We start from the raw sequence: 14,980 nt of genomic DNA on the forward strand, positions 1-14,980 counted from the left end.
TAGTGGTGGACTTGGCAGTGTTATGGTTGGACTCAATGATCTTAAGGGTCTTTTCCAACTTAAGTGATTCTGAAATTCTATAAATCTAATGGGAGAAAAATGTGTGTGAACTGTAATGTTTTGTGTCTCCACAGATGAGCGGTTGTACCATACTGTGTCATGCGTCTCCAACAGTCTGGCCCTCGTAGTAGGAGGACGAACATCCCCATCGAGTGCAGGCTTGGGAATGTTGTGTCTGAAGTTCCATGAAACCTGTAATGCCTTGGACCCAGGTGACATTACAATGGAACTTGTGAGTCTGCAGCCTGCTGCTGAGCCAGCTGCTTTGCGTTGGAGACACAGCTCAACTGAAGTGATGTTCAAAGGTAAAAAACCTGGAAATGGCTGTAGGCATGCAGAGGCATACAAATTCCAGAATATATGGGGCCAAAACCCCCTCAGAATGCATTTTTGAAAGTGCTGCAGTGTATACTTGCAACTGCAGTTTGTTTGGCTCCCCTCTCACAAACATATAACCACAAATGTCACGTTTCAGCTGTTCCTGTGTAAGGTGCAAGATGTGGCCAGCCAGGCACACTGACCAGCAACCAGTTTACATGTGACTAGCCCTTTTGATCCTTTTAACCCTCTGTCTTCCTTTAACCCTCCCCAAATCACCTAAATCCATCCCTTTTCCTGCCTCTGGTTCCTCTCCTGTGCATCCCATAATAAGTCCCAAACCCTAAGTGCTTTTCCCTTGCATCTTGTAATGTGTCTCATGCCCCTAGGCAGTTCCCCCTCAAAGGCGCTCCAGAGAGTTGCTCCTGTTCACTCATTTCAATAGGTCTCACAGTGGGGCTGAGAGTTCTTCTGGGACAGCTCTGGGAGGGGCCCAGGCAGATTGTCTCATTTTATAAGCATGCGATTGGGGTTCTCTAGCCTGCAGATCTGCCACTGCCTCTCTGTGCTCCTCTTGGTCATGAGGAAATGAGCCTGTTATGGCTGGGCTGGGTGTGGAAGTAGCTGAGGCAGGATATTATTTGGGTTCCCCAACCTTTTTTGCCTCTGTGCTCCTCTGTGGGTGTGCAGGTGAGCTTTTTAGTGTGTAACTGGCACTGCTAGAGTGAGGCTTTGTAATGATGAGCAGATACTTAAAGGAACAGCAAAGCAAATGTTCAAAATTACTAGTAAAGGAACAAAAACTAGAATGGGGAATACTGTTCTGCCATTATGTAAATCATAGAATTGCTGGTTTGGGTCAGAAGGGATCTTTGTAGATCATAGAATCATAGAAAGGTTTGTGTTGGAAGGGACCTTAAAGTTCATCCAGTTCCAACCCCTGCCATGGGCAGGGACACCTTCCACTCACTAGAGCAGGTTGCTCCAAGCCCCTGTGTCCAACCTGGCCTTGAACACTGCCAGGGATGGGGCAGCCACAGCTTCTCTGGGCACTCTGTGCCAGCACCTCAGAACCCTCACAGGGAAGAACTTCTGAGAAGAGCTCTTAGGCAATCTCCTCTCTTCTAGTTTAAAACCATTCCCCCTTGTTCTGTCACTACATGCCCTGGTAAAAAAGTCTCTCTGTAAGGTCTAGCTGAAGCCTTCCTTTTCCAGGTTAAACAATTTCAACTCTTTAAGACCTTTTCCATAGGAGAGGTGCTCCAGCCCTCTGACTTTCTGGGCTCCAAGTGCTCGTTGCTGGCTCATATATCATTTTTCATCTACCAGGATCCCCAAGTCCTTCTCTTCATGGTTGCTCTCAATCCATTCATCCTCCAGTCTGTATTGATACTGGGGATTGCCCCCACCTGGGTGCAGGGTCTTGCACTTGGCCTTGTTGAGCTTCATGAGGTTCATATTGGCCCACTTTCTGAGCCTGCCAGTAGAAAAGAAATTAAAAGAAGCTTTGAGATCTCTTCACACTTGAATCATGATTGTCGTGGTTTAAGCCCAGTGGGTAACTCGGAACCATGCAGCCGCTTGCTCACTTCTCACACCCCCGGTGTCCAGAGGGATGGAGAGGAGAATGAAAAGAATGTAAACCCCACAGGTTGAGATAAGAACAGTCCAGTAACTAAGGTATAATACAAAACTACTACTGCTACCACCAATAATAATAATGATAAGGGAAATAACAAGGCGAGAGAATATAAAACTAAAAGGGGAAAAGGAAAAGAAACCAATAAACACAAGTGATGCCCAAAACAATTGCTCAGCACCCACCGACTGATATCCAGCCTGAGTCGAGCAGCGATCTGAGCCTTCCGGGTACCTCCCCCCAGTTTCTATCCTGGGCATGACGTGCTGTGGTATGGAATACCCCTTTGGGTAGTTTGGGTCAGGTGTCCTGTCTCTCCTTCCTTCTGGCTTCCCGTGCCCCTCCTCGCTGGCAAAGCATGAGACTGAAAAGTCCTCGATCAGAGTAAACATTGCTGAGCAACAACTAAAAACTTTGGTGTGTTATCAGCATTGTTCTCAGGCTAAAGTCAAAAACACAGCACTGCACCAGCTACTAAGGAGAAAAATAACTGCTACAGCTGAACCTAGGACAGTATCCACCCCCTATTCCATACCATTCATGTCATGCTCAGATCCCACATTTTTCAATATACCATTGCTTTTGTCTCAGATATATATATATATATATATATACACACACATAAAGAGAGAGATATCATTCCTTAGTCCATGGACCATCCCTATAAAGTTGCTGAATTCATCCAGTCCATGATGTCAGGCTCCATGTCTTGTAACAGTCTTTCAGGGCAGGAAAGACAGTGTGTAGTGCTGGGTTGTTGCCTGCTGATGATGCCGCCAAACTCGTCTGGTTTCATCCAAGTTCATTCTTTGTTGGGGTGATGGTCGGAGGGAAGTCAGGGTCAGTTGATGGTGGCCTGAGGACAGTTCTGCTGCTGCTGGCTTTTCCCATGACTTTATTCTCTGCTGATGATCATGACGGCACATATTTTCTTTACAAAGCCCAGAGTGGTGGGGATGGGCATCTAGATGATGAGCTATAAAAGTGTAATATAGTAGGCAACAGCATATAATTGAGTTCATTGGCTGTTTTCCCCCCAAATTAAATCCCCTTGAGTTACACACTGGACTTCCCCATCTTCCCGCATTACACACCAAGTATATCCAGGTCCCTGAGCAAAAGCAATCCCACGAGTGGATTTGCCTTTACCTGAAGCAGGAATAACCCAGACTGCCTTCCCCAACAAATTCTTTATGTGCACCACAGGAACTTTATCCCCCTCTACAGTACGTAAAAGTTCTGATTGGGCTGGGCCAGCCCTGTTGGCAGATCCCCTCGTGCTGACCAACCAGGTGGCTTTTGGTAAATGTGTATCCCAGTGATGGAAAGTCCCACCACCCATTGCTCTCAGTGTAGTTTTTAACAGCCCATTGTACCATTGGATTTTCTCAGAGGCTGGTGCATGGTAGGGGAAGTGATATACTCAATGCCATGCTCTTTGGCTCAAGTGTCTATGAGGTTGTTCCGGAAATGAGTCCCATTGTCTGACTCAATTCTCTCTGGGATGCCATGTTGCCACAAGACTTGTTTCTCAAGGCCCAGGATAGTGTTCCGGGCAGTGGCGTGGGGCACAGCGTATGTTTCCAGCCAGCCGGTGGTTGCTTCCACCATGGTAAGCCCATAGCGCTTGCCTTGGCGGGTCGGTGGGAGTGTGATATAGTCAATCTGCCAGGTTTCCCATACTTGTACTTCAGCCATCATCCTCCATAAAAGAGAGGCTTTAACCACTTGGCTTGCTTGATTGCAGCACATGTTTCACATTCATGAATAACCTGGGCAATAGTGTCTATTGTTAAGTCCACCCCTCGATCATGAGCCCATCTATATGTTGCGTCTCTGCCTTGATGGCCTGAGGTGTCATGGGCCACTGGGCTAAAAATAATTCACCCTTATGTTGCCAATCTAAGTCCATCTGAGCCACTTCAATCTTAGCAGCTTTATCCACCTGTTGGTTATTCTGGTGTTTTTCAGCGGCCCAGCTCTTAGGTACATGAGCATCTACGTGGCGTACCTTCACCACCAGGTTCCACACCTGGGCAGCGATATCTTGCCGCAGTGCAGCAGCCCAGATGGGTTTACCTCCACATTGCCAGTTGCTCTGCTTTCATTGCTGCAACCACCCCCACAGGGCATTTGCCACCATCTATGAGTCAGTACAGAGATAAAGTACTGGCCATTTTTCTCGTTCAGCAATGTCCAAGGCCAGCTGGATAGCTTTCACCTCTGCAAACTGACTCGATTCACCCTCTCCTTCAGCAGTTTCCACAGCTTGTCACAAGGGACTCCACACAGCTGCCTTCCATCTCCAATGCTTTCCCACAATATGGCAGGACCCATCAGTAAACAAGGCATATTGCTTTTCACTCTCTGACAGTTTATTATATGGTGGGGCCTCTTCAGCACGCATCACCCCCTCCTCTGGTGGCATTCCAAAATCTTTGCCCTCTGGTCAGTCCATGATGACTTCTAGGATTCCTGGACGACTGGGATTTCCTGTTTGAGCTTGTTGTGTAATTAGTGTGGCCCACTTACTCCATGTAGCATCAGTTGCATGATGCATATTTTGTATACTACATAGTCCCCACTGGTAAGAAGAACTGTAACCTAGGGAGGTGATCTGTTCTGGAAGACTGATTCTTTGAAATAATTTATGGCTAAAGTTACTTATGCTTGATCACACCAGAAAGAAGTTTCAGACCTTCCTCTCTGAACGATAATATTTTAATTATGGAGTAGGATCCTTAGCTCTTTATCCAGGAGAAGTGCCTCAGAAGAGGCACTCTTCTAGTAGCAGCTGACACATCTCAGTGGTGCTGAACAGGTCTAGAATCAAGCCCTGCAGTGGCATGCTGAAGGTTTGTCCAGTAAGAGATATTGACTGTGAGGGGCAAAACCTCCAGCAGTTGTTAGCAGGTCAGTGATAGGACTTAGTGGAATTCAAGAGGTGAAAGCTGCCCTTTCTTAAGCTGCTTCCTTCTCCACTAGCTGGCAGGGAGCTATTGAAGTGGAACATGGGAGGAATTGTTAAGCAGTTGTTAGTCTAGTCTGGAGCATACTTTGAATTTGTAGAGTGGAGTTTAGTTAACACCATAATGGAGTTGAGAACTCAGCCTTCCACTCAACATTTTATATCAAAGAAACAAATGCTAAATGGGCAAATAAAGTTTTATAAATAATACATTGAGTTTTTTCTTTTATTGTATCATCTTATTTTTGCCTTGATTTTGCTTTGTAGCTGAAGTAAGTGACCACACTTGTGTTATTTGCACAGCCTATTTCGAAGAAGTGAGCTGACAGGGCATAGTGCAGTAAACACACATCCTCGACATCTAGACAAAGTACTTGTGCACCTTTTGTACCTTCTTTTTGAGGCTTCTTCAGATTAACTCCTACACACTTAAATTATCATAATTTCCTTTTTGTATGAACAACTCTTGTTGTCTTATGAGGATTTATCTCTTTTTCCTGGGATAAATAGATTTCATTGTGTTGCTATGATTTCTGTACTTAAGGTTTTCCAGTTTCATTAGTTCTACAAGTGTAATCTTTCTATTGCTTAATTTTTCTTCCTTAAAACCATTAGATATATTTAAAAATATGGTTTCTCCTTCTGGTTTTGAGACTATAGTGTGTAATTTCCATTCAGACTTTAAACATTCAGAAACTACATAATATACGTGGACGATGAATGACCGCAGACATGAAGAATACAGCTTCTTAGTAAAAATATTTAGTCTTCATGTCTTATAAAAGATCTAGATGCAAGAGTAATTCCTGTATCCATGAAACGATGTCTTGCATTTACTGCTAACATCTGGAACTGTTCATCAGGTTGCAGGATGTTTTAATACAAATAGTGTCTTAAACCTCTGCCTGCCAGCATTAATTTCTGGCTTTGATCAGCTTCCCCTCTATGCAAACAGAAACCTGCTTTTGTGACATACCAGATTCTAACTTCTCTTTTCATCTGGTTGTCTTTTGCTGTAGGCAAGAAGTACCTGTTTGTGTATGGTGGCCGCTCTGCTCTGGAGCCTGTACTGGGGGACTGGTATTTCTTGCACATTCAAGAGCTTTCCCGCATTGGGGTAAGAACTTGGGGAGGCCTGAGGAGTAGAATTACCTTCGCTTTGTAGGTGCGTGCTGCTGTGTTGCAAGCCCAGCTGAATTACAGAGGTATTGCCATATTGAAGAGGATGGCATTGGCAGTACCGTCACACTCCGTGGTGGTTAGAATTAGAGGTAACTTCTGAACACCTTGCCATTTAGTGGAATACAATCTTCACAGAATAGTTGAGGTTGGAAAGGACATTTGGAGACCATCTAATACAGCACCCTTGCTTAAAGCAGTTCTAACTAGAACAGGTTGCTCATGATATTGTCCAGTTGGGTTTTGATTATCTCCAAACATGGAGCCTTCACAATCTCTTGGACAACCAACCTATCAGTGCCTAATAGGAAAATGTGAGGGGCTTTTATGCTTAAGAGGTTTTTTTTTTTGTATTTCAGTTTGTGCCCATTGCCTCTTGCCCTGACTCTGGATGCTCCTGAGCACATTCTGTCTCTGTCTTCTTTCATCTCTCCCAGTTGGCATTTACACATGTTGATAAGATTTCCCTGTGAGCCTCCTCGGTCACTGAGGCAGGCAGCTCACTCAGGTGCTGCATGATCTGCAGCGGATGCTCCAGCATGCAGGGAGGTTCCTGAACTGTGGAAACCTCAGTGGGGCAGCTGTGGCCAAGCCCCTCATACCTGTAAAAGAACCCCCTGGGGAGCACTGTGACCAGGGCAGGCAGATGGGGCACAGCATGGCTCTGCCGGGCAGAACCTGGTGATTTAAGGGATAGAGGGAAGTTGCGACAAGTTCCTGCAGCAGGCACATCTCCTCCATGACTGCCTCACCTTCCCAGGTGCCCTTGTATAACAGGTATGAGGTTCTGGAAGCGGAACCAAACAATGATGAGAATGGTGGTCCATCTAGGTTGGAGGTGTTGCCGAGGTTAAGTTGGCCTGTGCCCTGCATCAAAACCACTTCTATTAAGAAAAAAAGGTGTTATTATCATAGGAGATTCTCTTCTGAGTAGAGCAGAAGGCCTAATATTCTGACCAGACCCACTTCCTTAGGGAAATCTGCTGCCTCCATGGGGCCCGGGTCAAAGATGTTACAAGAAAACCTCCTACCCTGGTATGGCCCTTGGATTATTATCCATTATTACTTTTTCATGTAGGTGGCAATGAAATTTCTGTAAGAAGTCCAAAGGTGATCAAAAGAGACTTCAGGTCCTTGGCAACCCTTGGTTAAGGGTTCAGGAGTACAGGTAGTGTTTTCTTCTATGCTTCCGGTTACACAGAATGATGAGGGAAGAAACAGGAAGATGCGGTAGATCAATACCTGGCTCCAAGCCTGGTGTCACTGGCAGAATGTGGGGTTTTTTGGTCTCAGGTCAGTCTGCATGAGACCAGGCTGCTGCCAACATGTGGAGTGCATCTTTCTCAAGGGGGAGAAAGGGGTTCTGCACAGGAGTTAGCAGGGCTCATCAGAAGAGCTTTAAACTAGAATTGAAGGGGTAAAAGAGAGAAAATCAGGTTCAGTAGTGATTAGCCCCAGGACAGCACGCCAGTGGTTGAGGGACAGCATTCCGGCGAGGTCCTTCATTCCACTCCATGATGTGTTGAGTACACCGGAGCACATTTGAAATTTCTCTGTACTAATGCATGCAGCATGAGGAGTAAACAAGGGGCTGGAAGCTTTCGCCCAGTCCCAGAGCAAGACATCATGGAGCAAGAAACCTCATGGAACAAGTCCTGTGACTGATGTCCCATGATGGACGGTTTTAGGCTCTACAGGAGGGATAGGCAGGGCAAGTCAGGCTGGAGGGGTGGCTCTGTATGTAAGGGAGGGATTGGATTGTGTGGTGTGGTGCTTGCAGTTGGCAACAACGCAGTTGGGAGCCTTTGTGTAAGGATTAAAAGAAAAACAAATAAAGCAGATGTTGTGGGAGTCTACTATCAACCACCCAGCCAGAACGATGATAGTGATGAATTACTCTGTTAGGAATGAAGGGATATCTCTAGATCAGCTGCACTTGTCCTTATGGTTGATTTTAACTTCCCACATGTCAACTGGGAACATCATGCAGTGAACACAAATGGGTGCAGGAAATTCCTGAAGCACGTCGAAGATAACTTCTTGGTGCAGGTGCTAAAGGAGCCAGCTAGGAAGGGTGCCCTCCCAGATCTGTTGTTTGTAAACAGTGAAGGACTCATGGGCATGGTGGTGGTTGGTGGCTGTCTTGGTCACAGTGACTATGTGAAGTAGTTGAGTTTCAAATTGTTACCAACAATAGGACAACTGCCAGTAAAACTTTGACACTAGATATGGGAACTTTGTGCTGCTGAAGGAACTAGTTAGGAAGATGCCCTGGGAATCTGCTTTTGAAGGCACTGATGTCCATGAATGCTGGTCAGTTTTTAAGAGCACAGGAACAGGCAATTCCAAAGTGTCAGCAGTCACACAAGCAGGGCAGAAGGCCAGCTTGTCTGAGCAGGAATCTTCTAGAACTCTAGGTGGAAAAGGAATGTGTATTGGAAGCAAGGGCAGGTGGCACAGGAGGACTACAGGGATGCTATTTACCACTGTGGGGAGAAGTTTTGTGTGGCCAAAGCTCAATGAGAGTTCAAGCTGGCCAGCACTGTGAAGGACAACAAAACAGCAAAAAAGAGAGAAGCTTGTTTAAAAGCAAAAGGAGGATCAGAGATAACATTGGGCTGTTACTTGATGAGGTTGGGCACCTCACAAATAGGGCCATAGAAAAAGTGGAGACTTTAATGACTTCTTTGCCTCTGTCTCTGACACGGGTGGTATGTCTCTCACAATATCCTGAACACAAATGTTGGGCACACAGCTAGACAAGTCCATAGTATGATGAATGAACAATTGGCTGATGGGTTAGGCTCAAAGAGTTATAGTAAATGGTGTTACATCAGCCTGGTGACCAGGTGAACCTGTGGGGTTCCATGGGGCTCAATTATAGGGCCAGGGCTCTTTAATGTTTCTATAAATGATCTGGATGCAGGAGTTGAATGTACATTAAGTATATTTGCTGATGATACTAAATTAGGAGGAACTGTGGATTCCCTTGAGAGTAGAGAGGCCTTACAGAGAGATCTGGATAAACCAGAGAGCTGGGCAGTCACCAACCATATGAAGTTTAAGAAGAGCAAGTGCTGGATTCTGTTCCTAGAATGGAATAATCCTGGTTATACACGCAAACTGGGGGACAAGAGGCTGGAGAGCAGCCCTGCAGAAAGAGATGTGGGGATCTGGGTTGATGGCAAGTTGAACATGAGTCAGCAGTATGCCCTGGTAGCCAAAAGGGCTGACCATGTCGTGGGGTGCATCAAGCACAGCATCAGTGGCCGGTCGAGGGAGGTGACTGTCCAACTCTGCACTGCCCTGGTGTCCCCCACCTCGGATGCTGTGTGCAGTTTTGGGTGCCTCAGAATAAAAAGGGCATCAAACTATTAGAGTGTGTCCAGATGAAGGCAGTCAAGATGGTGAAGGGTCTCAGGGTCAAGATTGGTGGCTGAGGTCACTTGGTTTGTTCAGCCTGGAGAAGAGAAGACTGAGGGGTGCCCTCATCACAGTCTACAACTTATTTAAGGGGAGCAGCGGAGGGAGAGCTGCTCATCTCCTTTCTCTGGTGACCAGCAACAGTACATGAAGGAATGAAGCTGTGTCAGGGGAAGTTCAGATTGGACATCAGGAAAAGGCTTTCACTGAGAGGGTGGGTGGTCACTGGAACAGGTTCCTAAGGGAAGTGGTCATAGCACTGAGCCTGTCAGAGTTTAAGAAGCATCTGGACAATGCTTTTAGTTACATGGTTCAGTTTTAGGTAGTCCCGCGAGGAGCATGGAGTTAGACTCAATGATCCCTTGCAGGGGAGTGCAAAATTATTTGGAAATCAGACTTTGGGAATATTTAGAATTCATGCTGTGGAAATGGTGGTGTCCCACAGGATCAGTCCTGGGGTCCAGTTATTAATGACGAGGATGATGAAGTCAGCTGCCTGTAATATACAGGCAAAGTAGCTCAATAGTGCATTAGTGGACAAGATGAAAATTCAGAATTACTTTGACATGGAAGAAATACTTGTGGAAAAACAAACTGCAGTTTATTAAAGATAGACTGCATTTTAAAAATAGTGCATAGCACAATTATGTGGTGAGAGATGCATAATTACAGGAGATCATAGAATCGTGAAATGGTTTGGGTTAAAGGGACCTTAAAGTTCATCCAGTTCCAACCCCTGTCATGGGCAGGGACACCTTCCACTAGAGCAGGTTGCTCCAAGCCCCTGTGTCCAACCTGGCCTTGAACACTGCCAGGGATGGGGCAGCCACAGCTTCTCTGGGCACCCTGTGCAGTGCCTCACCACCCTCATGGGGAAGAACTTCTGCCTAAGAGCTCATCTCAGTTTCCCCTCTGGCAGTTTTAAAGCCATTGCCCTTTGTCCCACCACTAGTTGCTCTTATAAAAAGTTCTCTCCAGCTTTCTTATCGACCCCCTTTAGGTACTGGACCACAAGCTAAACATGAGTAAGCAATAATCATGCTGTTGTGGAGGGCCTAAACTGTGTGTTCAGGTGTGTAACCAGGAATGTTATCTGTAAGACACGTGAGTTGGTCCTTTCTATTCTTTTCAATGCTCTTTTTCTCAGCAGGACCCTTGTTAAATACCCAAAGCAGGTTCCTGAGAAAAAGAGGTGGATGGGATGCAAATACAGCTCTATAAGGGTATGCAGCAAGAATGACCAGACCACATACCTTGCAGGGGAAGATTCTGAAGGACTTGTAGCTATTGAGTCTGGAGAAGAGTCAAGATAGAAATAAATCTTCAGCTATGTGAAACATAGCTGCAGAAAGGACAAATTGTTCTCAATTTTTACTTTGAGTAGTACAGGGAATCTATAGAGAGGGCAACTTCAACTGGACACTAAGAAAAGCTATTGTGAAGTGCTGCAACAAACTGCTTAAAGAGGGCAGTCATGGCAGTCTTACATAAACTATTAAATAACCATCTCTTCAGATGATAATAGACTTGAATTTGCTTTAGGAGAAAGGGATAGAATCATAGAATCATAGAATCGTAAGGGTTGGAAAGGACCTTAAGATCATCTAGTTCCAACCCCCCTGCCATGGGCAGGGACACCTTGCCCTAAACCACGTGGTTCAAGGCTCTGTCCAACCTGGCCTTGAACACCGCCAGGGATGGAACATCCACAACCTCCCTGGGCAACCCATATGGATGGACCATATGACCTCCAAATTTTTCTCCACAGCTTGTTTGCTATGAAATTCCTTTAAACCCCTCATCTTGCACGGTTTCCTTTAGTGCTTGCACTAAAGGTTTTCTTTCTGCATATTAATACTGCAGTTCAGCATTTTATCTTGCTCTGGTTTGAGCCACTGGTCACCTTCTTTGCTGGCTGGTCACTGCATTAGTCCATGTGTTCGTAAACTTGTGGTTCTCAGGTGCATGTCTTGAACAGAAGGCAACATGCAAGAATGCAAGGAAAGATGCCTCTAATAAATGTGCAGAAATAAAGCCCTTGTCGTGGTTTAAGCCCAGTGGGTAACTCAGAACCACACAGCTGCTTAGTCCCTCCCCCTTCTTCCCCCCCTGCTCCCGGAGGGATGGGGAGGAGAATGGAAAGAATGTAAATCCCACGGGTTAAGAACAGTTCAGTAACTAAGGTACAATACAAAACTACTACTGCTACCACCAATAATAATAATGATAAGGGAAATAACAAGGGGAGAGAATATAAAACTAAAAGGGGAAAAGGAAAAGAAACCAAACCAAAAGAAACCACAAGTGATGCCGAATACAGTTGCTCACCACCCCGCTGACTGATACTCAGCCCAAGTCGAGCAGCGATCTGAGCCTTCCGGGTGACTCCCCCCAGTTTCTATCCTGGGCATGACGTGCCGTGGTATGGAATACCCCTTTGGGTAGTTTGGGTCAGGTGTCCTGTCTCTCCTTCCTCTTGGCTTCCCATGCCCCTCCTCAGTGGCAGAGCATGAGACTGAAAAGTCCTCGATCAGAGTAAACATTACTGAGCAACAACTAAAAACATCGATGTGTTACCAGCGTTGTTCTCAGGCTAAAGTTGAAAACACAGCACTGCACCAGCAACTACGAAGGAGAAAAATGACTGCTACATTTGAACCCAGGACAGCCCTCTAAAGGGTATGATATTAAATGTGAATGATGTTAAATATACTGTGGGCCAGAGAAAATTGGAGATAGTGAAAATGGAAACACTTCTGCTTAGCAGTCCCTAGAGGAACACATGTAGGTTGGTGTTTTTCTGGTTGTTCCCTATCGCTCTTACTCTGTTCCCCTCCAGCAACTGTCCTATCCTGTGGCAGGAGAGAATGTTATATCCCACAGGACGTGCAAATAGAAGAGACCATTTAAGAGCCTGGACACGAAGAAGGCGCTTAGGCTGGCAAACTTCAGCCTTGGACTTGTTTTCCTAGATTCCTGTGGAGGGTCCAGTACCAGAAAGCCGACACTCTCACGCCGCCTGTAGCTGGAAAGGAGGAGTGGTAATTGCAGGAGGTCTGGGAGCAACCGAGCAGCCTTTAGGTTCAGTTTTCTTTCTGAGGGAGCTTGAACATGGCTTTCAATGGCAGACAGTAGAGACACACCCTCCTCTCATACCAAGGCAAGTAGAAGGCTTTCAGCAGTGAATCTTTGGCCTGTCTCTACCTCTCTCTCTTACTAATGGAGTTCAATCTCATTTTGAATTCACAGGTATTCGCATACTGCACATGTGCATGATGGAAAACTTCTGCTTGTTGGTGGAGTGTGGTTTCACTCATCCTCTGTGCCAGGCATCACTGTCATTGACTTAATGAGTGGTCTCTGCTTGGACTATATGATTAATGTGGTGAGTACTGCAATTTTTCTTTTAGGGTAAACAGTGTTGGGTGAAGGAACGTGGTAACTTCAGGGCTATTCCCTGAAATGGAGTTGGGAATGCAACATAGGCAGATTCGTGAGTGGAACAAACATTCCCTGTTTGACGTAGAATCTAATTTTGAAGTGCTTTTGCCAGCTCAGAGAGCATAATAATGTTAAGAGAGTCTGAGTGTGCAGAAGACTGGAGGGCATGGAGCAGCTATATTCCAGACAAGGACACGGAGCTGCTGTATTCCAGGCAAGGGGAGCAGAACTGAGATGGGCACAAGCACAGTAATTTCAAGATGTCTGTGGAAGAAGAGAACATATCAAACCAGAGCCTAACTTAGACTTTATGGTGGAAATTGCTATATGCTATAGTGCCAGAAATACAAGAAGAAAACAGCATGGAAGTGCTGGAAACTCCACTTATTAAGCATAAGAACACTTTACTGTAAGGGTGATTGGGCACCGAACAGGTTGCTGAGAGAGGCTGTGGTGTCTCCATCATTGGAGATACTCAAAACCTGACTGGGCAAGGTACAGAGCAACCTTCTGTAGTTGAGCCTGCTTTGAGCAGGGGTGGTTGGACTAGATGATACTCAAGAGGTCCCTTCCAACCTCAACTACTCTGTGATTCTGTTCTGTGATTCAGCAAAGAACAATCATAAGGTGATTTTGGCATACTCTGGGCAAAATTTAGCCTAAATCCATAAATCCCTCATCTCCTCCAGATTACCTCATCTGTGGTAATACTCTCTGGAGTACAAGACAGACATGGACCTGCTAGGGCAGTTCCAGAGGAGGCCACAGAAATGATCAGAGGCTTGCAACACCTCCTGTGAGGACAGGCTGAGAGAGAGTTGGGATTGTTCAGCCTGAAAAGAAGGCTCCGGCGAGACCTTGTTGCAGCCTTTCAATACTTAAAAGTGGCTTAGAGGAAAGATGGGGACAGACTTCTTAGTAGGGCCTGTAGCAATAGGACAAGGAGCAATGGTTTTAAACTAAAATAGGGTAGATTCAGACTAGATAAAAGGAAGAAATGTTTTACAGTGATGGTGATGAAACACTGGAACAGGTTTCCCAGTGAGGTTGCGGATGTCCCATCCCCGGACACATTCAAGGTTGGACAGGCTCTGAGCAGCCTGATCTGGTTGAAGATATCCCTGCTTTTATTGCAGGGGGGTTGGACTAGATTACCTTTAAAGGTCCCTTCCAACCCAAACCCAATCTCATGATTCTATGAGAAAGCTTCAGTTGCTTGGCAAGTTTTTATTTATCTTTTCCATAAAGAAACAAATTTCTTTAGATACCTGTATATATGGATCTTGTCCTTGGTGAAACTGGGATTTGTGACTGGTCTGGTTTGTATAATAGGCAGTATGAGTGCATCTGGCTGACCTTGCAGCATTTTCCTTAGGGCATAAAGCATGAAATATGCTTAAATGTAGGAGGGTTTTTTTTTCTTACTGTCTATAGCAGCAGTTAGAAGTGGCCCAGGATCCTTCGGATAAATAGGCTTCTGTTGCTGGATAGCAGCGAGGATGGGTACAGTAGTAATAAAGGTATATCTAAAAGAACAGAACTGTTTGCATGGCATAAGTGGATGCAGATGGATGGACTGGGAGCTGCCTTTGCTTATGAGCTATTTGTTTTGGCTTAGGTGAAACTCTGTAGGCTTTTGAACATCCCAGTACTGTGCTGAAATATTGATAGTACTGTACAGTGTATGTGGATTGGTCCCAAATTTTGAAAGACTGGACTTGTCAGTGATTTTCTGTGCAGCACTGGATATTTAATAATATGTATTTAATATTAGTAAACTGGATATTTAATAATATGTATGTGTTTGGTACATGCACTAGAAAGTGATAGCACCAAACTCATTGGCTCACAGCTTTCCCTGTGCTAGAAAAAGCCATGGAACAGTTACTGTGGGCAGATACATCTGTCTTAATCTTTCTCCAAGAATATAGATGAGGGTACCCTCATAAAAT

At 45.4% G+C, this 14,980-nt stretch overlaps 1 protein-coding gene across 8 annotated transcripts in view; it reads left to right on the forward strand.

Annotated features, from left to right (window-relative positions):
• LCMT2 (leucine carboxyl methyltransferase 2) overlaps positions 1-14,980 on the forward strand; it is a 29,672-nt gene that overhangs the window by 8,869 nt on the left and 5,823 nt on the right. For all 8 annotated transcript variants that reach the window (XR_003989876.1, XM_030475355.1, XM_030475363.1 and 5 more), the window contains 4 exons: positions 135-365; positions 6,005-6,102; positions 12,560-12,747; positions 12,837-12,972. Coding sequence is in view for 7 of the 8 variants with exons in the window: in XM_030475355.1 (XP_030331215.1) it covers positions 135-365; positions 6,005-6,102; positions 12,560-12,747; positions 12,837-12,972 (653 nt within the window). In the remaining variant the exon portion in view is untranslated. The remainder of the gene's footprint in view (positions 1-134; positions 366-6,004; positions 6,103-12,559; positions 12,748-12,836; positions 12,973-14,980) is intronic.

Source organism: Strigops habroptila, chromosome 2, assembly GCF_004027225.2.
Source record: "Strigops habroptila isolate Jane chromosome 2, bStrHab1.2.pri, whole genome shotgun sequence".
Classification (NCBI taxonomy): domain Eukaryota; kingdom Metazoa; phylum Chordata; class Aves; order Psittaciformes; family Psittacidae; genus Strigops; species Strigops habroptila.